Source organism: Ochotona princeps, chromosome 1 (genome assembly GCF_030435755.1).
Source record: "Ochotona princeps isolate mOchPri1 chromosome 1, mOchPri1.hap1, whole genome shotgun sequence".
Taxonomy (NCBI): Eukaryota; Metazoa; Chordata; class Mammalia; order Lagomorpha; family Ochotonidae; genus Ochotona; species Ochotona princeps.
The window spans coordinates 99,061,879-99,088,410 of NC_080832.1; the positions used below are offsets into that span (position 1 = coordinate 99,061,879).

At 45.2% G+C, this 26,532-nt stretch overlaps 1 protein-coding gene across 2 annotated transcripts; it reads right to left on the reverse strand.

Moving 5' to 3' along the window:
• TFAP2B (transcription factor AP-2 beta) lies at window positions 1–25,967 on the reverse strand. 2 transcript variants are annotated; one of them, XM_004590435.2, is made up of 8 exons: window positions 24,069–24,500; window positions 22,525–22,551; window positions 20,839–21,297; window positions 16,037–16,097; window positions 8,858–9,077; window positions 6,782–6,900; window positions 4,449–4,590; window positions 1–1,616 (listed from the first exon to the last, which is right to left on the reverse strand). In XM_004590435.2, exons 2-8 carry the CDS (start codon window positions 22,549–22,551, stop codon window positions 1,316–1,318), a joined length of 1,329 nt encoding a protein of 442 aa, XP_004590492.1. In that variant the 5' UTR covers window positions 24,069–24,500; the 3' UTR covers window positions 1–1,315. The 2 variants fall into 2 exon arrangements, with proteins under 2 accessions (XP_004590492.1, XP_004590491.2); XM_004590434.3 differs by lacking the exons at window positions 22,525–22,551; window positions 24,069–24,500 and adding an exon at window positions 25,703–25,967.
• Between the last annotated feature and the right edge of the window lie 565 nt (window positions 25,968–26,532).

Consider the following 26,532-nt stretch of genomic DNA (forward strand, 5'->3'; position numbering starts at 1 on the left):
TGGGGTTCCAAAATCCCTTATTCTTTTCCCTTAAAATTCGTTTTACCACCTCCCACCCCTGCTGGAATTGCGGCGTTGAGGTATGTTAGCAAGTAGATTCAAAGCTGCTTCCATCATATTGGCCACTTTCTAAATTATTCCCTTTGAGCTTCTTTAAAGAAGTGCACCTGCAGAATTCTGACACACAGGCTTTGATGAAAAAGGGATCGGATTTTTTTTTTTTCTGTACCTTATAGATTGTGTAGGAAGCCCAAGTCCTCTTTGAAGAAGCTCATAAACCATGCTGGCAAAGCTTTGGAAAACAGAAGAGAATGAAATAGTACATACCCCTCTGAAGAAATTACAATACTAATCAACGTATTCATAATATGTGTGTGTTTACTACAGTTCTCAAAACTGGTAGATGGCACAGATATTATAACAAATGTAAGATTCTCAGTATGCAGATGCTGGCCAGGCTGGGAACTGGTAACATTTCTGAAAAGAACTGATGATGAGTCTTAACTTAATGGTCCAGATTTTCCTCTGCCGCGGGAGCCTCTCTGCTCGTCCAGGCCAGCAGTCCCGCCAGTTCCCGCCCAACCCTCCCTCCCCGTCCCTATTTACCCGTAGGGCCTGGAAGCTGAGCACCCGCTGCTGCAGGGTGGGGCGTTAGGGATGCAGGGCTGGGTGGGGAGGGGGAGAGAAGGGGCCTTGGAGAGGCTTTAAACTACGCCAAAGAGCTAACCACACTCATTTACATCCCGGAAAATTCCCGAAACCGAGTGAGGAAGGGAAGGCAATGCAGACAAGGGTGGCTGGGAAAGTGGTGAGGTGAGGTGGAGGGCCGGGACAGCAAGAGTCTCCTTAAAAAAAAAAAAAGTAAAAAATATGGAAAAGTTCGTGCGCCTTCAGTCAACCAGCTGTCAAAGCAGTGACACCAACGTTCCTCTGATTTTCTTGCAATAAGTTAGCGTTTTCTCATATTTAGTCTTATGTTTATTTTCCAAAAGGGAGGGCCGGGGAGGGGAACCATGGTTTTCTTTTATTATCAGAATACTAAACTCGAAAGAACCGAAGTGAAAAATCCGGACGGTTGTCTCCAAGAGAATCTTGAAACAGACACTGAGAACAGATATTGTTGCTCCGTTGTATGCCTCAGTTGTTTTTTTTTAAGTTATTTAGCTTTCTTTTTAAATTTTTGATTGTATGTGTATTCTACCTAATATAATTCTTCCAAAGCCAATCCAATATTTAAAGCTAAAATTAATTTTTTTTGTTTTCCTTTTGTATTTAAAACATTTTTTCCTTCTTTAAAAAATTATTATTATTTTTTTCATTTCCTGTGTTTCTCCTCCTTGTCTCCAGTTTTACTACCTGGGCCTTCCCCAGACGTGTGCCTGTTAGTGGTGGTGTTGTTCAAGAACATCTTGTCCATGCCTTTGAGCGCCTCGGTGAGATAGTTCTGCAGGGCCGTGAGCGCGGCGCAAATGGCCGGGGCGCCGAAGCCGTGCGTGATGAGGCTGAAGTGAGTGAGGCAACTCTGAATCCCCGGCTCCAGGATGGGGCTGGGCCGGCTGTTCCCGATTGGTGTCCGGTCCTGCGCCAGCAGATCTGTAAATTCTTTACAAAGTTGCCTGTAAAGCGGGGTGGAGGGAGGAAGAGGAAAAAAAAATCACCCTCAGTGTCGTTGTCATTGGCATTAGAAAGGAGACGTTCTCACAAGCCCAGAGGCGCCGGGTTAGCGAAGAGCGAGGCTAATGCGGGCAATTCCGCTCTGTTTCCTTTCCCAGCGCTCTCCCTTTCCGAGCAGCTGGGCCTTGGAAGGAAGGGGCGGGGGGAGTAACGTACCCCTTCAGCCCCAAAACCTTGCCTTTTAATCTCTCTCCAGTCTTTCCCTCTCCGTTCCAGGACTGCATAGACCGTCCTCTGTAAAAATTCACTGGGCATTGCCGTCTAACTGTGAAGATTCCATAATTCTGGGCGCCTACCAGGTATTTCTTTGGAGCCACTTCCCCCACCCCTACCCCCACCCCTCCCACCTCTCTAACCTCTTGCTGATCAGGCTCAGAAAGCCCTGAAAGATTTAGGCCTCTGGCCACAAGCCTGTCCCTCGCACTGAAGCAGATTGCTTGAGCCTTGCATGGCCCAGGGCAAGAAATTGTTTATTCTAGGAGAGAACGTTGATTCCATTCCAAGCAAAAACCTGTTTACCTACAGTATTTGGGAAGGGAGAAGGTTTTTTCCCCCTCCTTTTTTGTAAGGCTAGGCTACTATACATCTTTGCGTAACAGGATTGTTGCCAATATAAAAGGAGTCCCACATAGTTTAAATAAAACCTAAAGGTGGACTGTTAAGACACTAGGGAGGATAGGTTTTATTTGTTGAAGGTTTTTATTTCCTCAAGGCACTTACAATACAGAGGAGTCTCCCAGCCTTAGAAATCCTGCGTACTTAACTACAGATTGAGCTTATTTGAGACATTTTTAATATAGGAGAGAGATGGGAACGTTTGCGCCCTGAAGGTCAAATGACTTGGCTCTGCTAGCAGGCAGGGAGGCAAAGCGTCTCAAACGCCATAGCCTCTCTCAGATTGGCAGACTCAGCCTGCCTGCCTGCTTGCCTCTAGCCTGTGGGTTTATGGGATTTTGAGAAAAGCAGCCCTATGGCACTGCAGTTCCAGATACCTGCTGGAATGACCCACCACTGCACCTGACAACACCTGGCCTGGCCAACAAGACAATAGAGGCAGGTGAGCTGACTGACTTAGCGGACCCCCAGAGTCTGAGTGCTCCCACTTTGCTGTGGGATTATGGTTAAATCAACTGGAGAACACATCTCCCAATCTCTTGCAGCCGCTGAGAAGTTGTTGATCTGAAGGGTAGGGAATCAAGCACACCAGCAGGTACCTACCTCTTTCTACCACGTGGTTTCTACCTTCAAAATGAGCATGGGTACCCACAACGTGAAGGAAGCATGAAGGAAGCGGGCAGTTGTTCTGCCCTAAGGAAGACACTTCTCAAACCTGAGGTGCCTCAGAGTCAGTGGTGGGATTCAAGATACACACTCGAGGCTGGACCCCCAGTGATGCCATTTCAGGGGACTAAAGAATAGGTTCTTTGGCAAATAGATGGGAAAAGCTTTCCAGGTGATTCTGATATCCCACATTAAGAAATACCAATCTAAGAAAAGCCATAAGGGCCACAAGACCAGTTATAAGCCTCCCTTTGGGAAGTGGTAGGAATCTTTGGTGCAATTGTAATCTGATTTACACACTTTTAAGAGGAATTTTTTAAAAGCCCTCTAAAACACATTTTACCTTTCTTGAGGCACCACAGGTCCCATTTGCAGGACACCTGAGCTAGGGGTAGCACACAGCCAACTGACCAAGGCCTCGAGCCTGCTCATACTTCAGAGGAAAACCTCTCAGTAGGAGGGGGGATGCCAGGTTTTGATCATTGGAAGAGATGGTTAAAGTCTTTCTTTAAGTTTGTACTCATTACCAAAGTGCCAAAAAGGAAATTCTGTACTGGGAGAGAGTCAAACATTTTAAATCTTCAAAGCCCAAACCAGGGTCTGTAAGCAATTAAAGTTCTGGGACATTAATATTTTTTGACCCTGCGGAAAGGGGCAATCAAATTCCAATCACGTCTCAAAAACATCTGGACAAATTTGAGCAAATGATTTTTCAGCCTTCCATATATTTCTTTAAATTACGCTGTCAACGGAACAAACCGCGTCCTCCAGCGCTAAATAAATGAGCTCCGCTGTTTGGACCGCGCCTGCGAGAGAACCGTGCGGGTGCACGCAGCGCCGCCCACTGCAGGCCTGAGCTGGCCATAAAACACCATCAATATGACACCGAAGCCAAAGACAGGAGTAAATCAAATAAATAGAAAACCCACTGTAAAAGTTCAAATGAGCTCTAGACCTAAATTTAGCTAGAGATTTACTATTTCCCCCTCTGGAGTTGTAGTAAATTTTACAAGTCGGTGCAAGATGACAAACAGCAACGTTGCAAATGCAGTAATTAGAGCCATGGGTAGAGATGGGTGCACGTGGGTGACAATACAGCCTAAGCAGGCACACATCGCTGTGCAGATTTGACAGGGAGAGAAGTGAAATCAGGGTAGAAATAGGTGCCTACGGACCAGTTAGGAAAGGAAACAAGTACCCACTAGGAGAAGGTTAGAGAAAACAACTGTGGAAATTGAGAACTCAAATTAATAGAGCCATTCGCCACAGACTTGAAAAGAGAGAACAGAGATAAGCTAAGGCGGGGGAGCCCGGAGAAATTCCCAGCCCATTTGCCAAAGGCTGCAAACATCACTTCCAGACAACCCAGTGAGGGGCTTCTCCTGCTCCCTCCCCTGAGAGCTTCTACACCACCCAATCCTGGTCTCCTCCACTGGGGAGCCTCAGCAGGGTAGGCCTTAGAGACCAGCAGGTGAAGAATCTGGGACACTCACTTGGTAGCTAACAGCATATTCTTTCGGGAATGCAGGTCACTAGGGTCTGTGTGCTGCCGGTTCAAATACTCAGAAACAGCTTTGGCGGGAAATTCGGTTTCACAGATGTACCCAAAATCCCGAGCTAAGTGAACAGCTTCTCCTGAAAAGACAACGGCAGAGGTAACAATCAACACCCTTTCATTAAATGTGCCAGGGCAGCCGAGGCTCCCTGGTCAGCTCTGGTAGTATTTCCAGAGGAGGTCAGCTGTTAGGGAAAACAGTAGAGATCAGACACTGGGAGTAAGAAATGATCCTAAAGCTATAATTATAGTTTCTGGGCTTCTTTCCAGACCTAGAGTCAAGACCTAGACAGACATCTCCTGAAAACTTCAGGGTCTCCCTCATTCCACCTGGTTGATCTTAAGGTAAAGATGGGCTGATGGATTCAAGAGGCATCTCAAAATTGAATTGAGACATTTGGATATTCAAGCCAGATTCCTTCGTTCTCTTTAAAACATCTGCTACACCTGCTTTAAATAAAATTTAAAAGTCACCATCATCTTCCTATAATTGTATTAGGAAAAAATCTCTTATTAATAACTAATAGATAAATAAATCCATGTGTGCATTTATCCATTTCTATTAAAGAATATAAGTCAAATGGAAATGGGAAGAGCATTGCTACCCAGCAATGAAACGATTATTCTCCTTGTCACTTGCCCTGCTAGTCAAGCTTCAGATTTCTCCCCATTCAGAGTTTCATGCTATCATCCTCGAACTTGAAGACTTCCTACTCACAAGGATGACGCAGAGCTCTAGAAAACGCAGAACTCTTTAGGTAGCCCTCGTCTTCTGTGGAAGCCCCTTTTTGAATAAAGCGCTGATACTCTTTAAAGCACAGCCTTGGGGCTTCCAGGGAAGGTCCAAAACATGAAAAAGAGATATGCTGAATTATCCCATTGCAACACTACTTTTAAAGGATGTGACTTATATTTAATCATCATTATCCTAATAACAATGACAGACTTCAGACATGGTGCTAGAAGAATTCATAAAACCAAAGCTGCCAAGCAAATATTGGAACCAGATATTGGGATTCTAGTCTCCTGTCTTCTCCACCAAATTCCCTGTCTTGGACTAAGATTACCTTCACTTGCAAAATGAGGGTTGTGATATTAGCAATTCCCTGAAGGGCAAAATGTGGAGCCCCCAGGCTGAGAGTCAACCACTAATAAGTGTGGTTTGGAAATTCAGTGACTCCTGCCTCTGGATGGTGAGTTTGGGCCAAGCAACCTTGCCTTAAAGATGGCAAAGTGCAAAATCTGTTATTGTGATGAATTTATGGTTGGTGCTTGAATATTCTAACATCCTCTCCTCCAAAAGCACAGTTTCCTACCATAGAGTCATATCAAATGCTTTTAAGAATAGAAGTGGGGGGAAAACATGAATTGCAAACCAGATTTTAAAGAAAATCCTACATACACCTGCTTTTGACTCCCCTATCTATGCAAACAGTCTTCAAAAAGTGCATGGAAAATGTGTATTAAGAGAAAACTATGAACCAAAATAGTTACATTTCCATTTCTTTTTTACAAACTTTTGAAGACTCCTCATACATTCTCTTTTTTGTCCATCTCACAAATTCTACTCTACTACTTTATATGTAGTGTTTTTTCTAGACTGTGTAGTCAAGCATTTTCATTACACACCATAAATATGATCCACAAAATCAAACTACTGAGCCAATTAGGTCTCATTACATTCACAATGATATAATTCACATTTGAAGACTCCACCCTTGGTGATCAGACCTCCCTGTCCTCCACGTTTCCCCAGCCACCCACCACCATCACAACCATCACTTTTCTCACAGGCATCAATGGTCTTTATAAAGCCATCAACATTGCACTTTGTCCCAGACAATTAGGAGAAGATAGGGCCCTGGAAAATGACATATTTTTTAAATAGTCATTGTAAGTCAAGAAATGCAATGTGTTTTCCTATTCTGGGAAGGAGAAGAGGGTATAGAATAGTTTGATGCTCTCTCTTCCAGGAGTTCACACCGAGGGTGTTTCCAATGTTGTGTAGCAGCAGAGGTAACCCCTGCCGACTCAGGGCCAGACCTAACTACCCAAAGCTTGGGGATCCCCAACACGCAGGAACACCCCCAACCAGTTGGCTCTAAGTGAAAGGACCTTTGAACTTCTCGCTCAAGCAGCCGCTTGACATCCAGCTCAGAAGGGCACAACAATTGCAGTGATTTCCAGTTAATCATGAAACATGTAAAATGTCAGCCTCCAGCCGACAGTTAAACTCAGCCACTTTGTGAAATGGCCACACGCCTTGCTTACCTTCCACCAGGGAGGTGAGTAACGTGACATTTGCTGCTTTGCGCCTGCCCGCGGGTAAATTCAAACCGATTTTTTCTAGCCTTTCTCGCAAAGATCTCCCCCCATTTTTCGATTTGGCTCTGAAATTGCAAGAATTAACATTCTGATTAACCTCAGAGTGTTCCTGAAACAAAGTTTAGACTTAGCAATCTAAAGCCCAGTGGAGCTTGAAGAGGTTTTAACTTGAGGTTAGCACATTTTTTCCCTTCCTTTTGGTTATTTGCTGATAGTTTGCTGAGGTTTGCTTAATTTCTGCAATACAGAGCGTAAAAAAAAAAAAAAGTCCTTTTTTTAAAAAAAAAACTTGTGAGAAAAAAATTATAGCAGATGGGAATAATTAGGCTGTAGATTGTGGGTCTATAGAGAAGGTAGGAACTGTACACACACACACTTCACACGTATTTCCTCCTCGTGCTGGAGGCAAAGAGGTGAGCGGGAACTAGGCAAACTCAACCTCACTGAAAAGAGGGATGGAGCCTAGTGGCTGCAGAAGAAAAGGCATTCAAGGAAACAGGTGAGCTTGGCAAAGAAGGGGTCAAGAGGCGCTATAAAATGAAGCTATGTTAGAAAGGGAGGGGAGAATGAAATATGAAACTAAGCATGATAAGTATAATAACAATAAAATTAACACGCTGGGGAGTTTAGTTATGTGATAAGCACTTTATATGGACTATCTCAATCTCATAACAAGCTTTAACCACACATACTCCATGCTCCAGGGGGTGATTGAAAACTTCCACGCTCACTCAACATTCCCAGGACTGACTTGTAGGGCAGAGCAAGAGAATACAAAATGAGAAAGTTCCCGGGTCACACCCTTCATTTCTCCCAAGGTTCTCTTTGTATATGCTAAGGTCGGGCAAAAATACAAGAAAAAAATAAGAATAATCACTGAAAAATTTTGTTGCAGTATTATTAACCCAGTCCCATTCAGGAAAGGAGGACGGGAGGACAGTCAATTCCAAAATGGGAACTTGGAAAGTTCCATCCCATGAAAAGTCACCTTCAGATCAGCGACGCTGCCAGTGGGTTCAAAGGTTGGCAGAGAGTTTAGAGGAGAATTTAACCTTCAGACCAAAGGTGATTTCCAGGAGGAATCGGTCTGTGGGTGAAACATACCGAGAAGCACGTGGAAGGGGCCATGGGGGACTATTACTCTTTCTAACCTAGTATTCTTTTTTTAAAAAAGGATTTCTTTAAAAGATTTGTTCATTTTTATTGGAAATGCAGATTTTTACAGAGAAGGAGGGACAAAGATCCTCTGCTAGCTGGTTCACCCCCCAAGCAGCCCCAATGGCTGGAGCTGAGCCAATCTGAAGCCAAGAGTCGGGATCTTCTCCCGGGTCTCCCACAAAACTCTGGATCCCAAGGCCTTGGGTCGTCCTCCAATGCTTTGCCAGACCACAGCAGGGATATTGATGGGAGGTGGAACAGCCAGGACACTCACCTGCCCTTGCAAAGCGAGGACCCCAGCCATTGAGCTACTGTGCTAGGTCCCAGTATTATTATTCTTAACTGTGGTGTTATTAGTTTTTCAAACCGTGGGACACAACGTTTTTGAGTGTGGTGAAACAAATTTGGCAGACTGCCAACCTCATTTTACAACACAAAACCAAACAGAAAGATGTAGGCTATATTAGGTATTTAGCAGTGGAGGTACATGTGTATAGGTTCGGTGTCACACCCTTAGGCTTGAGAAGGTGCTCGCGGTGGACTGGAACAGTACGGTGCAGCCGGGGAGTGGCAGCCGGCTTGCGGCAGCCGGCTTGCAGGTGGCAGTGGCTGGGAGAGCGCGGCTGCTCGTGCGCTGCGCGCCTGCGGGGCGTCGGTCTGAGCCCGCAGGAGTGTGTGCGCGCGGCCCCTCACGTGGCGGCGGCTCTGGATTTGCGCCTGGCTGGGAACACCCCACACCCCTCCCTAACTTCCCTCTACTGGCGCCTGGCGCCCAGTTGCTAGGCAACCGTGTGGGTCTTCTCCAGGGTTTCAGCTTTGGCTTTCTTCTCGCCACCCAGTACCAACTAGTTTGAGGGGTTTTACCTTCTGAGGACGCCACCGAGGAGAGACGCATTGAGGCATTCGGGGGGCGAGAGTCGTCTTTGAACTTCTCCCACAGTTACTTTGTACTTTGAAGTTGAACTGAGCAGAGACAGGCGGCCCGGGACCGAGCAAAACACCTCTCCGGTGTTGACGGACATGCCTCCCAAGAAGCCATCTTTATTCATCATTAGAGAAGTCACAGATTTGGGAGGAACCGGAACTAGAGAGAAAGAGAGGGGGGGGGGAATTCCATCAAGGTGGCCGGGCTTCCATAGTGGTGACTGGCTGATACTAAATGTCACTGTGAGATCACTGGAAAGATGTGTTCCAGGCGAGGCTGCAGTGCGTTCAGAGCTCTGGGAACACAGGCTGCCCAAGCACTGGAAATTTACTCCCATGTGTGTACACACACGTCATCAGTCACAGCACCACTCACTATACCCAGAAAACCCGGACCCAGAGCTTGGACTGCTGTGTAACCAGGCACATCCTATTTGTCACGTGGTAGCTGTGTGACCTTAGGCACTCACCGAGTCTGATTCTCTTTGATTGCCTCTGAAGACAACAATGGGGATAAGGATGAAGGTGATGATCCCATCCAGTGATACAAAACAGTAATACTACTAGTGGTCTCTGTGGAACCCCTTCCTCTTTCCCCATGGGACCCAAGTCTGTCCATGGTCATCACCAGAGAGGCTCAGGAGGTTGAGCCCCCATTACAGTTCTGAGGAACTGAGCCCCAAACAGCTGCCCATCTCTTTAAAATGAGCTCCATATTTCCCTCCATCATAATGACCGATTCTTTTAGAAATAAGCCCACATGCTCATCTCCAATGCAAGCAATTGTGCAGTGAGATGAATTTTGTTTATAAATTAATGCCCTAGCTGGTGGTTCTTTGGAGCAATTATGATTTACAACAGGTGCCCTGATCAATCAACCAATCACACTAATTCATATGAGCGGTGGTCTTGCCTTGCCCCAGTTGTTTCATTTCAGCAAGTAATTGATAACAAACTGCACTCAAGGTATGTTTTATGCAGAAGCTAATAAGAGCTGACAGCTGGTTGCCACTGCTTCCCTGGCGCATTCAGCCTCTCCAGCCTGTATTTCTGTTTAATTGTGTTTCGGTATCATCTGCACGTTAGGAAAAGGCTGGGCTCCGAAGGCCAGGAAAGAGGAGCTGTGAGGTCCATGTCCTGGTCCAGTGGTGGTCTTGCCCCTTAGACTGATGCATGGCTCCATCTTCTTTCCCTAGGTCCTAGAAGTCACTGGGCAGCTGATCTTGCTGCTTTCCACCTCTACCTCTTTGGTAATAACTCTGTCTCAATCCTATCATCCTGGTACAAGAAAGTGTTCTTTCTAGTGTCTAGAGTTGAGAACCCTACAAATCAAATAAGATTTCCTCCATGTATGGAATAGGATAATCAACTTTGAGTATTTTTGTAGCAATTCATTCTTTTCAGCAGATTGCTTAGACACTCCTCAAAGCCAAGGAGATCCCAGATGGTCTACTTCCTATGAACTTGTATTCGGTTCTTTACAAAACACCTTATGGAAAAGAGGCTTTCTATAGAAATGAAAGAGAGGGGCACTAAAGTATATAATTTTGCCATTTCTTGGAGGATCCCTGTCCACAGAGGCCAGGACTTTGTCCCAGATAAATAAATGATGATAAGTAACATCATGGTTATTCTGCAATGTTGTGAAGTGGGATTCTCATGCAACTTCTATTTTCATTATGGAAGCTGCTTCTCATTTGAGAATGTACCAATGAAAAGTTGAAGTGTGCATATTAATCAGATTTGAGTAAAATATAAAGTTAAAATCAGGTAACTATATTAGGAACCCCCTGTCATTTGGTTCTCACACACAATCATAACATTTATTTTAATCTCTAATCCTTTACATTGGTCCTGATTTGCACATTCCATGTTCAAATTCATATACCAGACCCTAGAGACAAATAATGTATCATCACAGAAATGGACATTCCATAAACTTGGAAAAATTTCCCCCAAATATAATTTTTCCCCTTAGTAGTTTTAACAGGATGTGAAGCATGGAAATAAATTCCGTGAAAATATATGATTCTCTGCAAGATTTATACTTTTGTGTTACTTAGAATCTAAAAAAAAAATAGAAACAATACACCCAGAAGGCTGCAAGTACGAAGTTCAGTTCCTGTATCTTATACTACGTATCTCTGGAAGATTATAATTCTGACTGGTTCTCATGGCCACAGATGCCAACTCCCCTGAACATCCAGGCCTTTGGAGACACTTTCTACCGTGCCTTCTAATTTCACTATTGTTAATTGCCTGATTTACCTGACAAAGAGCTATTTCCTTTGGGGACTATGTACTGCTCCCTTCCGGGGTCTGCACCTCTCTGCATAGCATAAGCACCTAAATAGGCTCAACTAAGCTTTACTTAGCACACTACAGCTCCCAGGAGGTATATACCTATTTTCTTTCCAGAAACTTCAACTGAGTAGACATACTTCATATTATGCTTATGTTCTGGTTTCCCCTTCTACATATTCTCACCCTCAGGTTCTAAAACTCTTTCCCACCCTGGCACACTTTTAGTCTGTATAATAGACCTTACACATTTCTTTTTCCAACTTTCTGTTAGGTCTTTAACTTCACTACCATATATCTCCCCCCTCTACTTTCACACCTGCTTAGCTCAGTTGATTAACTCCATATTTTATTCTCTTTGTCTTTTCCCTTCTGCTTACTTCCAGCTTATCAATAAACCCAGAGAGCAACAGGGCCCGGTTGATTTGTTAGTAATTATGAGTGCACTGTTCCTGCTCACAGAACCCCGCGATGACTGAGATAGGTTTAAAGCGACAGCAGGAAATGGTAAGGAAATGGAGCATAGCAAAACTCAGCATGAAGCTTTCAGTTCTTTCCATGTTTACAATTTTCTGTGCATACATTAAAAGTTAAGCTTCTCTCTTTCTCTCTTCATTGGGTTGTATGGCATGTCCAACTTCTTGAATAAAACACATATAAATCTCACTTGTCCTACTCTCCCACGCATCAGTTCTTTTGGGGAAAGAAGATATTCAAAAACAGATCAATATCTTGTTATAGTTACTCAGGTTTTATTTAAAAGAGATGAAGGAAATGTATTAAAGAATCATTCATTGGTAGGCTGGAAAGTTAAAGGGTTAATAGGCTGGCCCTTATTCTCGCCTCTTTAAACCGAAGTGTGAATCATACCCTGAGACCTTTGCTGATGGAGAGAAGGAAAGAACTGGATCTATCTTACAGCTTCCAGGGATGAGTCCCTCTAAAAGGCTGTTTTGTTTTAAATATGTAAACTACATGAAGCACCCAAGAGGTTTAACATAGATTGACAATGGTCCCTAAATGTCATTTAATTACATCTCACTGAGAGCACTCCTTCCTCACATTGGTAGCCTTCCTATCTATCTGAGGGCTACATCTTATCCCACACAGATAGCACATGTATAAATGCGAGCACAAGCATAGAAAAATAAAACACTTTTCACAAAGAAAGCTGGAATGTCAAAATCTACAAACACCCAGTGTTGGCATCCTTTAGGAGACAGACTAAAAGGCTCTTAGGTGAATTGGGTCTCATCACTTACATGGCATCTGGGACTCCCAGAGGGTCATTTGTCTTCTATTTCGGCACTTGAGGCCGAGATTCGTATTGGTGGGGGGCGAGTATATTAAGAGATTGGCTAGGAATGTTGAATATTTTCAGTTTTGAAAAATCTCTGAACTCTGGTCACTGGGTAGTGGAATGCATCTCAGGGTCTTTGCTTCCTAAGCAGCAACTGGGATCCTCTATCAGCTCTGGGGACCTGTGGGGGCATTTTACCTGCCAGGCCAGGAAGAGTGAGGCGAACAGCCTTCATTGTAATTAAAATTTGGCAAATTCTCTATTCTCTCTACCCAAAGAAAATGCATATCAAAGTGTTTATTTGGGGAAGGGGCCAGAACTAAAGGTGGGAGGGAACGGAGGTTGAACTGAAACTAACCAAACAGGATATCCCTAACACCAATGAAAATGCCCCACAGTCACAACATTCAAATTTTGGACTCTAGCCACGATAGCCTTTCCAAGAAATCTCAGAATATTTTCTTCTGTTTGTGGTGTCGAACAGATTGCATATTGGCTTCTGACTACACCAAAAACTTTTTCTCAACGGCTTGGTAAGTCTTTTTTTTTCAGTTAGACTATATGATGACGGCAATGATCATTATATATTAGCCCTCCCCACCCCCAGATTTCCAATCTTAATGGAACTGAGAGTTCAGAATGATTTTTTAATGTCTCGTTGGATTTTTAGACTGTTAATGTACCGAATCCTTCTCATTATTACTTTATTGATTGCTCATTGACCAGCCCCCTTCAAATCGTATTAACCACCCTCCGCCGGTTTAGATTAGGAGAGTTTTAAAAAGCACCTTTCATTACTCCCTCCCACTCCTGCCTTGGAGTTGAGACTAGGCAGCTTAATGGGAGCTCTAATGGGGCAGCTAAGAAGAGAGGGGCCACGGTCCCTGCCGATTGCATTAATAGCTCAAAGGGGGCCAATACAGAAAATTACCCGTAAACGAGCTCTGGAGATCTTCAAATGAAAGAGCCATTTATCACGCTGGCTACCTTCACTCCACTCGTTTGCTCTCTCTACTGGGAACAACTCATTTCCTCTTAACTAAATTACTTCAGAAATGTCAGCTAAGCCCAGATAGCAAACATAACAAGAGAGAGAGCCTGTAAGTTGTGCGCTGATATCAACCCAGGTGAAAAATTAGGCTGGTTAAAATTTAGGAGAAGGCCTTGCCATAATAGGAGCAACATAAGGATAGAGAGAAATATACCTTTAATGTCCATGGTTCATAAATACACCTTTGATGTTTTGGGTTCATGAATACAAAGCCAGAGACACCCAAACCCCAAGCCTTTGTCAGCCTTCTATTAATGAGCTAGAATAAAAAAAAATTTTTCTAAATGCCCATTAGAAATTAATTACATAACTGCATCCCCTGCCAGTTGTTGAAACTTTCAGAAAGTTTTCACGTCTTTAATGAAATTAATCTCAAATTAACCCTCATGGGAAGTGCAGGCAAAGGCAGGAGACGAGAGGGAAGAGAAGGGGTTAATAAACCCATTATTTTATTTTAAGGCTTTCATTGTGAGTTGGAAAAATAAATCAAGTACTTACTCCTATTTTGCCTATGTTTCTCTAGAGGCAAAAATATGACACTCAGGATCTTTTTTTCATGTAATAAAGCAAATATAAAATCCAAGTAATGGAACTGACCTAATATTCACACCATACTTTCTAAATCAATTAAAATGGCTATAGTGCTAATATATTTAAGCTGTACACTTAAAAAAAGTTTTTAGAAACATAGAATATGTTCCAATGTTTCCAAAAACAAACTTCAACTCTGATAAATGCTCTTTCCTTATTCCTGGAGATAACCTTACATGTAAAGGTTCACAGTTCTCTGAGAAGCATAGTATCTCTGAAACCAAAGCATCCCACATTTAGGGATTATTTACATCTCCATTTTTGCCAGGCAAGCTAAGTTTCAAATATTTTTATTGGCCTGCCTATTAGTAATATTGTTGATTGGTGATCTGTTGGGCACGTCCCCCTGCCAGACCAAATGATGTTGCTAGGATACCGAATACCGAGCTAAGTAGTTCTAGCTTTGCATGAAAGGGGCAGGGGAGCTAAAACAAAACAAAATTAAAAAAGAAATCACATGGAGAAGCTCCTCCCCCACGCTCCCAATTCAACCAGTAATTAACCAAAAGATGTAATGTTGAAATGGTGAAGGCGAGCTGTTAGAAATAGTTGTAAGTTCAAGTCCCAAGCCTTGGTATTCTTGCAAACTAAAAGCTGGTATTAAAAATGAAAATAACACATAAAAAAGAGGAAAGAGAAATTTGTAGCAATATTTACAATATCAGGTTTACCCTAAGCCTGATATTCTACAGGATAGTCATTTCAAAACCAAATGAAATCTTTCCAAACACTGATTCCCCTGCCCATCTTTGAAATTTGGTTTTTCCTGCCTTTGTAAAAGAAGACAATTTAGAATTCTTCAAAACGTCTGGGGCCCTTATTCCACAACCCTTCTACTGTCCCACTTTGGCTCTGCCAAATCATCTTTCCAACTAATCTTTTCTTATTTTTGTTTATGGCAAGTGGCTCAATTGATCAGGAATGCTGAAGCTGGGGACTGCTGACACCAAAGTTAAGGACAGATTGTCTTTAGCACTGATAGGAACGGTTTACAGTAGCAGAGCTGCATCCTCAAATACTAGTTCCTCTGATAATTAAAGATTGCACTGTTTACACATTCAAGCTCCTAAATCTGTGGCGTGTGAATGACACTCAGACCTTTCAGCAGGCATACACTAATCGTCAGGCATTCTCTCAGTGACTGTCAGAGAAGAGGAGAAAAAAAATTAAGCAGCTGCAATACTCTCGAAATGAGTTATTGTAATTACATTTAATTAGTTTAATTAGTTAATTATTTTGCTTACAGCTGTACCAGAGACTGCAAACATTTGTTAATATCACATGCCCTTTAACAGTATGGGGTGATCCCACAGTCACACTAAATCATGAATGCATATGTAGGAAGATTCAGATATGTGCCTAGGCTGTCTTAAACATCTCAGGATGTACATATATAGCAATACACTGGGCACAGTTAAAAAAATAATAAAAGGAAACCATTCATAAAGCACAGAGAACGGGCAAAAAACCACCACCATAAAGTCAAACACAAGAACAAGGTTAAAACAAGCTGCCTAAGTAACCCTGGGTTTAGTTCCACAACCCCCAGCTATCAATGAAATCATGATGACACATTTTTGAAACCCATGTTTCCAGGCCCTTTCCATATTTGATGATGTTGCAATCATCTAAAATGCATCTAGGATAGCTAGCAAATGCACCACGGAAAAAATAGCAATTGTCTCAGTTTCTATGTCTCTCTCATCCAGGTTTCTGCAGTTTTTTCTCAACCTCACCCCATTTCCTTCTTCCAAACAAGCCTTTATCCTGAGGAGGACAAACATTTGTCTGCAATAAAATAATGAATGTTGCTCAAAGTTCATCACAAAAACATTAAAGGAAAATTTTGCTTATGCTTGAGAGAAATAATCCATACCTTTTTTAATGACAGATTGGTCCAATAGATTCATGCCGCTGTTACTGGCATCTTCAACTGACTGTGAATATAAAAACATAGCTATTCAAATTGACTGGATATTAAAGAATCACACACATAAATCATGTTATTCCAAACTGGAGTTTCTGTTATTTCCATTTATATTAATTCACAAAGGGAGGTTTTATTATTTTCATTATTAGCTCAAAATGGACATAGAAATGAAATTGACACAAATTATAAATTCTTCCAATAGAAGAAAAGGAGAAAGGAAGTTTGTGAGTGACATCTAGGATGTCCATTCAGTTATTGTTTAAAACAGAGATGTTGCACAGACATATAAACCATTATATTATTTCCTCTTATGACTTGTAAAAATTTATCAGCAGCTGAAAGATTTCACCAATATTAGGAAGAACAATTTCTGCTTTCCATTATATCCCAGCACATCTTAACCCCAGAGCTATTTTATAAACAGATAAAAGTTTACATTATGGGATTTTAATTAAAGTCTGAGCAATTTGGAATGGAATGCAAACAGTAACACATAAGAACATGTTTGCTAGCCTGAAGGACTGCACACCTATTGCAGAGCATTCATATTCCTGTTAGTTACTAGCTTCTTGCTGCAAAATGACACACCCTCAGAGAAGCCAGGGCAATTTTGCTCCCCTCCCCATTCTGCTGATGCTCCTGCCCAACTAGGAGCACACCTGTCAAACAGGCAGTAAGGGGACACACACACACACACAAAGGCCCCGGACTGTCCCAGTCAGCACTCAGGTGTCTACATGGGGAGCATTCATTTTATTTGCCACAGCTGCAGCCCAGAAAAAGAAAATTTCAACTCTAAGCATTGGCAGGACTTCTAAAGAGAAGCAGATATTGAAGCAAGAATCTTACTGTTGGGACACACAACCAGTATGGAGTCTGTCTTCCCCAAACAAGCAGCAGATCAGAAATAAGGTGACTGAGTCAGGTAGGAGGTATGATAATTTCTTGCCACCTTTGTGACTCACCAGTTCTCGGAAAGGTGAAGAAAACTGTTGTACCCCCATCAGACATCAACATACGGGCTAGATCTTTATGAAATGTGCAATTGCTCTACTTAGCCTTTAGCAACCCCTTTGCTCAATTTGTCAAGCCCTCCAGAGAAGCGGAAAGCAAACTGCTTCAGGTGAGATTTTCACAGCACTTCCTACCCACTCTGCTGCATCCCCAGACGGGTGTGTGTTCAGAAGAAAAAGAATCTGTCTCCCCTCAAACAAGCAGCAGTTTATAAACAAAATGATCCAGTCACGGTGAAGGCTTTTTGGCGTATTAATTTGTTCCTTTTTGTTTCTAACATTGGCTGGTCAGTTCTCCAAAAGGTAAAGAAACTTGGTATTTCCCTCAAGAACTGTTTTCCATGTTGTAACATGTCATGTACACCCAAAGAAAGAGCAAAAAGCTGTTTGTAAAATAGTTCATTTAACTTGTTCACAACTCCGCTGAGGACCTACCACACACACACACACACACACATTCCACCTCCTCCTATGCCCCTATGTCAATAGTGGCAATGTGTCCACACAAGACAGAAACATTCGCTGGTGTCTGTGGACAAGCCGACCCCTTACTCGCGCCTGGACTCTTGAGCCCCCATACCTTACCCTCACGTTGGTACGTAAATATGTATATACGCCTCATCAGCAACGTGGGGTAGTTGTGGTAGTTAATGAGAAGGCTCTTGTCTGATTTTCTATCTAATTACAGCCGCCTGCTGGGTTTTTGTACAGGATATTCACGCAGCATGCTGGCGCTTAATCGTCACAGGGAGGATCGTAAAGATTTAATTAGGACTGCATGCGGAAGCGCAGGAAAACAACTCAGACTCGTAATTACTAGACTTCTTTAGTTAAAAGTGATACCAGGGGTTGCTTTAAGACACTAGTGTGCGTTTCGATGCGTGTGTGTGTGCGAACGCACGCGCGTGTGTTTTGGGAGGGTACTGAGTTATCATTCTTGTATGTTTATATTTTGTGTGCTAGAGGGTGATGGGAGGTTAGGGAGCAAAGCTGGGAAGCAAAGAGGTGTAAAAGCCACCGAAACAAATTCCAAACTAGGTGTCATCTCACTTCCTCTTTCTCTAGCCATATTTCTGAGTTTTTAACATTTCCCTTTTCCCTCCCTCACCCCGCCCCACACAGAATGGGTGAAATGTAGCATACCCAGAACCCAAACAGCGATTTGCTAGTTTAATAGCCCCTGTGAGTAAATTGAAATAGAAATTGACAGGGTTTTATAGTTTCATTTAAAAAAAATATTAGAGGCATTTGGTTAATTAGCTCCCTACTTCTCTTCCCTCCTGGTCAGGGTAGTGGTCCTGTGTGTGAAGCCTCCGGTCACACCACCCTCCCCAACCTTTGACCCACAGGCAAGGCAGAGCCCGCGGGGTCTCAAGTCGGTGGCTGGACGGGATGTGGGGCACACATTAGGTCCCTCAACAAAGAACAAATGAATGAAGTACATTCCTGACCCAAAGAGTGGCGCAGCCAACCTGCATGCAGGGTGGAAACCCTGGCCGACTCAGGGAACTTTAGTCCCTGAGTGCATGATCCCTTCTTGGAACTGGATCTTTCCTGAGGACAAGACTCTCATTCTGGGAGTCTGATCTGGGATTCCCTCATTGCCCCCACACTCAGCCCTTGCTTTATCACATCAGCTCCATCCCGTCCTCAGGATGTCCGTTATTGGTATGCAGGACAGACACCACCCCTACCCCGTTATTTCCCCTGCTTTGCACTGGGGAGCCATCTCCAGAAGGTGCACTGGGGCCTCCTATCCCACCAATCAACCTGCTGGGATGCAGCTGTGGGAGGAACAAGAAAGGGGTGGGACAGGAGTGTCAGAGGGTCTGGCCTGCACTTTCTCTACTCTGGTTCTGCCTACCTCTCTAGTTTAGAATCCCCACCGTGACTATTCAGTCCAGGGTGTTCTGTATAGACAAATACTCTAAAATCCTTTCTGATGTTTGGAACAGGGTATTCAAATGCACACTGATTCATGGCCTTGGGTTTCCTTTGCCTTTGGTCTTTCACCCAACACTGAAAATCTCTCCCATTTCTATCTTCAAATAATAATAGCAGCAACAACAATAAAAAAACACACACCTAAAACCAAGAAATCTGTTGCCTATTTTTGGGAATTCCTGGGTTCATTTGCTCTACCATTTGGCTTGCCAAGTGGGAATGCCACTGCCAGTGTTAGGATCACTAACAGTAACCATGATGAGTTGATCCACTTCTATGATTTAGCACCATCCATGGACCATACTCAGAAAGGTTAATTCAAAAACTTTTCCCTCAAGACACATATTACCCCAATACATTAAAGAAAACTATTACACATTTTCTTTCCTGTGTGATATTCCAAAGTGAGCAATATCTCCAGCCAGGGACAGTCAAACTTGGCTAAGTCAAGAAACATATCATTCTTATTGTTGCAGGTAAGTCCAGGCTCAAATCAAGTAATTTAATCTCCTTTTCTGAAAATAATAACTAACTTAACGTCTTTTAAAGCAGTGAAACACCATAGATCATACACAGACAACAGCTGATGCTGCCGCCACATTTTCACAGTGTAAGAATATTCTCTTCGGCCAAGTAAGGAAACCCTTTTCTCTTTCAAATTGCATTTTCACGTACTTCATAAGTAGGTCCTAAATGACACAGTAATATACACAACTATGCTAATGAGACTGAAGTGTCAATTAAATAACTTTCAACCATATTTACCTTTCCCGGAGACCATTTAAATTATGGGAGTGGGGGGTGGGACAATTTGCCCAGAATCATCCAGACCATTTTAGAAATCATTTGTTTGATGTTCCTTTGTTTAGTTTAACCTAGTATTCTCAGCTCCATTGTGTGGGCTGCAAATAGGATAGTGAGGGGTTAGGAGAGAGTGCGTTGAGCCTTTTCTTTTTAGAAATAAACATGTGATGCCTCTTCTATTGGGATGGTGGCAATGGGGAGACTACTAATGGGGGAGGCCTGGAAAGGGAGGTGGAGACTCTCATTCTAGCGTCATTCAATGAACAAAAAAAGTGAAAAGAATATCCCAAATGTTATCTGTCTTCCTGGACGACCAAGCCAAGTTGTGGCTTTCTGGATCTTTCTTCTACAAATATTGCATGTTTCAGATGACGATTTAGAACTCTACCTCAGGAAAGAGTTCTGCTGCTTATGGGACATTCACAGCAAAGCCGACAGGAAGCAGGACCTTCTGAGATGTGGACCACGCTGTTCTTGCAAAATCCTAGCACTGTCCTTGCAAATCCAGCAGGAAAACCCTGGGCTCTGCTGAGACCCCTGACGTTGTCAGAGCCAGGCTCCTCGTAGGGTCTGCGCTCTGCTGGTGCCGGTGGGGCACCAAATGGTGCTCACACAAAGCACCAGAGAATTTGCAGGAATCAGAGAATCGAGGCAGGACACAAACCTTGATTTCTAATGATCCCAAACTATCAACAAATCGAGGCAGGACACAAACCTTGATTTCTAATGATCCCAGACTATCAACACACACACACACACACACACACACACACATTTCTCTCCTCACGATTTAATTTATAGCGTCCTTGCTTTCCAAATCTGGCCTCCAGAAATCGCTGTTTCAGAGCCATATATTAACACATACACGTAAACATGTGTCCCGCACTTCCATTTCTGTTCTAATGATACGAACAGCCTCTCTCTTAAAAGAAGATAAGAGTTGCCCTCCTCCCTTCGTTATTTATTGTCTCGTTTGTCTGTGGTTACCTGGACGTCTTCCATGCCGGGATGGCCGAGGCCGTGCAACGAAAGGCTGTCACCCATGCCCGCATCCAGGCCGTGGTGCGCCGAGTGCAGCAGCACGTCCGGCCGGCGGACCGAGTGGTAGTCCCTCCGGGGGTCGAGGCCCGAGAGCTGGGGCAAGGCGGCCCGGGGCTGGGGCAGCAGAGAGCCGGCTTCCGAACCCACTTCTTGTCGCTGCCGTTGCCCCCAGGGATGCTGCTGGGGCTGGTGCAGTGGATTCAGAGAGTAGGGGTCGTTGACGTGGGAGTAGGGGTCTTGGCTCTGGTGGTAGGGGAGCGGCTGGTAGGGGGGCGGGAAGTAGGGCGGCTGGAAATCCGACGACGGGGTGTGGGACAGCGGCGGGGCGCTCGAGTAGGGTCCTTGGGACACCGAGCCCAGCTGGGAGAGCCGGGAGCTGTGGCTCGGGACGCCATCGTGCCGGTCCTGGGAGCGGAGAGAGGAAGAGGGACAGGAAGAGACAGAGAGAGAGAGAGAGAGAGTAGGGGGAGAAAAACACAAGCGACAAATGGAGAAGCTTAGCTTCGCTACGTTCTTCCCGGGACAAGGAAAGCAGAAAGCTTGAAATTGGGCCCCTAACTACTTTCACGCAGGGCACCACATGATTTCATCAATTCCAAACTCGATTCTTTGGGGGAGATTAGGCAGGGAGGTGGCGGGGGGGGGGGGGGAGGGTGTGTGGGGCAATCACCAGCTCAACCAATATCTGAATCTTCTTCGGGGGAGGGGGGTGCAAAACACGACCCTGGGCCAAACACAAGAAACTGCGTGTAAAGAGAGATTGTGACAGTATCCCAAGCGCAGGAGGCTTGCTTCCTGCTTTGCTATTCTGGGTGTCTTAATCTATTCTTCCCAGCTCTTCTAAAGGTGCAAACCACAGCCAGTAAAACTCCACAACATCTGTGTTGCTGCCCCTCTTTAGAAGGCAACTTCTGCCTTCAGGTACAATGCAGCTGGCTGGTCAGGGGGCTCCCCACACCACCTGGGTCCTAGGAGCTCCTGGAGAGCCCCATAGCCGCCAGAACCGGGTCCTTAGTCATTCCTCCTTTCCCAAGAGGAATTAAAGAACTTACATGGTGTTTGATTGAAATGGATCTCCTTCAAGATCACGTCCTAAGCTCTTGCTGAGTTGTGGTTTCTTGAGTTCTTTCAAAGGTTTTAGTCTCTATCTAGTACTCTAACACTTTACAGGGTGTTAAGCCCAAAGACCCAAAGTTGGGAAGGAAACATAAAACACTTCGGACAACTTATCTCTGTCCTGGCTGGAGTGTAACTAAGTGAAAGGGGAAAGAGGAGATTGTGTGTGAGGGGCTTTAAGCTTCTCTCAGGCAGAAACGGCATGGTAGTCTCCAGAACTCTTTTTGCAAGAAGAGTTACCCAAATTTCCAAACTGCAATGGCAAATAAAAAAAGTTTTTCAGTTCGGCCTCCCCCCTCCCAGCTGACTCATGGAGCTCAGACGGAGAACACACAATGCAGAGAGAAGCAGCTGCAGCCTCGTCCAATTATGGTGCTAAATTACCAAGCCAAAGGCGCTCAAAGGAAGACGGAGAAAGAGATGGAGGGTGAGACACACGCACACAGAGATGTGGAGACATAGAGACAGTGAAAGGAGAGAGCATGCAATTCTGGTACAACGTGAATCCGAACTCACCATGGATGAATAGGTGTGGACTAACATCTGGAAAAAAAAGCCTGGTTACTGCTCAAAATCAAACAATGATTAAAAAAAAAAAATCAAGGAGTCCAGCAAGGAAGCGAGCCGGACACGGAGCCGAGCTTGAGGTGTTTCTAGGACAAGCCATCAAAAAAAAAAAAAAAAAAAAGCCCCCCCCCCCCCCAACTCCAGCTAGATTGGAGATGCCTGCCACACACAGCCAGAACTGCTCATCTGCCTCTCGCTGTCTTTCTGACCTCTTTTCTTCTGCGGGTCCTCGGGGCTCCCCGATGCAGTCCTCTTCCACCCGAAGCTGGGCTCAGACTGCTCCGGCGCCCCTTCCTCCCTCTGCTTGCCTACACCGCCTCATAATAATTGATATTCATGACTATTAATATTACACGAGTACTTTAAAGGGAGAATGGAGGACAAATGGAGCGTGAAGCAGCGGCGAGCGCAGAGCTCCCCTACTATTGTAAATGACGTTCATTCAGTGGAGAGTTACTAGATGTAATCAGACGAGGGGGCTGGCAAAGGCAGACTGGGGGAAAAGTTTAGCAGGAAAGAGGCAGAACTTCAATTAACTGAGCTGGGACAAGGGTAAAGCCGCCGCTGCCCCCTTGGACGAGGCAGGCAGCAGAGTCTAGCCGAGGGCTTGTGTAGAATGTAGCTGTTCTTGTACCTGCAGAGAAAGACTTTGCTAGTGAGAAGAATGGATGGCCCTGGGTGCTTTGGTTGCAGATTAAAAAAAAAAAAAAAAAAAAAAAGCGGCAGGCTTTGCCTCATCATTAGAAGGGAGACAAAAGTAAATTAGTGGGCCCAATGGTATCCAGTGATGTTCACCGACTTTCACTGAATGTGGAATGTTTATTAGAGGCTGGGCTAGATGGGGGCCATTCGTCCCCACTGTGGTCGTCTCCTCTTTGGGGCGCACACCCTCTGCGATTTTTACCTCAATTAAAAAATATAAGCAGTCTTTAAGTGCAGGAAACTTAGCTTTTGCAGCAAAGCCAGGGGCAACAGAAAACCTTTTTGGGTGTTTCAGGAACCCGTTTAACTGGCCTGACAGCCATTTCTGTTAAAGTTCAACCTTAGTCCAGGCTTAAATAGGCTCCTTCCACCGTGCTGCGGGGTCTCCTGTGTGTGTTTTTTTTTTTTTTAAGCAGCAAATTTAGGCAGAAAGGACTACCTGTGATATTCTCTCTCTCCCTCCTCTCCTCCTACTCTTTCCTTCTCTCCCTCCCTCTCTCTCCTCTCTTCCTCTTTTGCTCCACCCCTCCCATTTCCCCCTCCCTCTCTTTTTTTCTTCTATCCCACCCCCTCCTTTTCCCATTTAGCCAGTTTACTTTTCATAATCAAAGGGCGAGTTTTTTAGCCCCGATTACTTTAATCCCTCCACGTACACCCAGAGCTATTTACGGCGTGGCTCCCACCCTAGCCAATGTCAAGCACACTGAGAGCCAGAGTTCTAGCGCTTTCGACTTTATCATTATCCTGCCTGTTAAGGAAAGAAAAGGAGGCAGAACCGAAACAAACCGCACCAGGCGCCGAGGCCCGACTCCTCTTTACAGTCCACACCCAGCCACAAAGGGGAGGAAAAGCCCAGGCTTCCCGCAGTGTGAAGCCAAATCTTGGCTGGCCCTCTCCGCGTCTCCTTTTCCCTCTCCGCGTGCCTCCCGTGTTCTCTCTCCCTCCCCCCATTGCAAAGCCCCCCAAATTAGGATGTGGGGTGGCTAAAGCTGCGCCGGCTTAAGGGAGGACCCTTGGACGCGGAGCGCAGCTAGAGGGATGCTCCTTGGAGCCCCAAGATGCTCGGTAGGGCTGGTCCCGCCTGCTCCGTCGGGATTTGCCCACCGCTCCTCCGAGTTGTTTACTCTTAACCTCCGCTGGGCCAGTCCCGCCTGCCTTCCCGGAGGTTGTGCGGGAGCGGCGAGATGGCTTTTCTTTGCCGGCCCTTTCGCGCCTCCTGCGCGCAACGCACCGGCCGGCTTCCTGCGGCCGCGCCCCGCCCCTGCCCGCCGGCTCGCGCCTCCAACTTGCCGCTTCACGCCCTCGGGGCCCTATTTCGCCCTCTTGCACTTTCCTCCGCGCCCAGCTCCCCCATCGCCTTCCGTTTTATGCCTCTCTCGAACCTTGCTCTCCTCCCTCGACGTCTCCTCCAAGCCCTCACCCCGAAGTAGAGTTCTCCGGAGCCGTGCGCTCCGCGGTGGAGTTCCACGGGGGTCGCCGGCGGCGCCCGCCCCGTCCCGCCCGCGCCCCGCAGCCTGCGCCCCGTGCCCCGGCGAGGACGCCCGCGAGCCCCGGAGCCGTGTGGCCACGGGCAGTGTCCTCCCGAGAGCGCCCAGGACAGCGGAGAGCGCCCAGGGCAGCGGAGAGTGGGGTCCCGGCCGCGCCGAGGCGGCGGGCGCCCTCGGGGCTGCACAAGCCAGTGCAGTTCGCTCTTGCCCCAAAGGAGAAAAAACTGAGGCCACGAGGCAGGGGCAGATAATTTCCTTCAAAAGGTCAAAACCACGAGGCGGCCGCGATCTGTTGGGACGCAATGACCCGCAAAGAAGCAAAACACTAGAGAACAGAAAATAACCTCTGTGGCTTCGCTAGACCGAACCCTCTCCGGCTTTCTCTGCCACGTCTGTTTACCTCTCTAATTTTCTGTCTTCTATGTGGGTCCGTTTTACTACCTGTTTCAGAAAACTTATTGAAAATAAAAAATGAAAAGCCTGGATTCGGTACGAATGAGGCTAGAGAACCCAGTTCCCTCCCACACCCGAAAGGAGGAGAGCCGGCGCCCTGATGGGGCTCGGTTTTCCCTGACTGCCTGCCTACAGCCGGCAGCACCGCATTCCCCGTCGCAGCCTAAACGGGAGGGATGGGGGGGGGGGGGGACGAGGAACAGAGAAAGAAAAATCAAAGGAAAAAAAAAGAGAGAGAGAGAGAGAGAGATCTCCCGGAATTAAAAGTTGCCAGATCTCTATTGCAAGTCCCTTTTCCAGAATATCGAAGTCTCCCTGGGTCATCTTTTGTAAAAGTTAAAGAAAGCTGAGAAAACCGACGGGAAATCTACCAGTAAATAGCGTTAATTTCCCCATCCCCAAAATATAAATATCTGTTGGGGGTGTCAAAAAGCTCAGATTCCGTCTCTGCAAAGCTCAAGCTGCATCTGGGGGTGTGGGCTCACCTCGTAGATGTCCTCGTACTTGACGTTTTCCACCAGCTTCCAGAGCATGATGGCAGCCTGGTCTCTAGGAGGTGAGTGCATTCATGTGAGGAGCAGATGTCTGGCTTCTCGGGACTGCGCCGTCTGTAATGATCCATCTATAATTGGAAATGGGGGATACACACCAAATCCGACGCTCCTCTCCCATCGCAACTTATATCTGTTGTCTCAAACAATAGGCTGGAGAAGTAAGCCTCAGCAGAGAGAAAAAACATTATTGCACACACACGCACACGCACACACACACACACACACAGGAGTTAGCTGCAACCCACAGATACACACACACACACACACATATATGTTATAAAAATCACAAACGGGCATTTACACTCAGACACCCAACATGTAGTTACATAAGCACCCCGTGGGTCACACAGACTGCAGACCAACAAACGTGCTTTTAAGAGAGGGACAGCGGATCCGCGTGGTTAATATAAACAGATAACATTTAAAAACCTCTATATTGAAAATGATGAATCATGGTAGACACCAACTGAAAGTCGCCTAATGAGAAAACGTTGCCTTGTTTTCTGCGCAGATTTTAAAGGAGAGATCATTTCTGAGATTTTTAAACATGAGTTTCTAGTCCCGTCTTCAGACAGAAGGTGTTTGGAAGGCTGGATGTAGAGATTTTAAGGGTGATTTCTCTTTGCTACAGAACTTTTATTCATTTATTTTTAAACTTTATCTCTGTCACTGTGCTACAACAACACGATGCCCCCACAGTGACCATGGACCCTGTCTCTTATTTTCTGTCATTTTGCCCAAAACCTTTGGAAAGTTAAATA

What these genes read in the sequence shown, in the direction of transcription:
- TFAP2B (XM_004590434.3), bottom strand. Translation starts at nt 25,783, where the DNA reads ATGCACTCACCTCCTAGAGACCAGGCTGCCATCATGCTCTGGAAGCTG. An exon ending in AGTACGAGGACATCTACGAG is followed by an intron (nt 21,298 to 25,702) that starts GTGAGCCCACAC and finishes CTCCGCTCCCAG; the next exon opens with GACCGGCACGATGGCGTCCC. An exon ending in CCAATCTGTCATTAAAAAAG is followed by an intron (nt 9,078 to 16,036) that starts GTATGGATTATT and finishes CTTTCTCTCTAG; the next exon opens with TTCCGGTTCCTCCCAAATCT.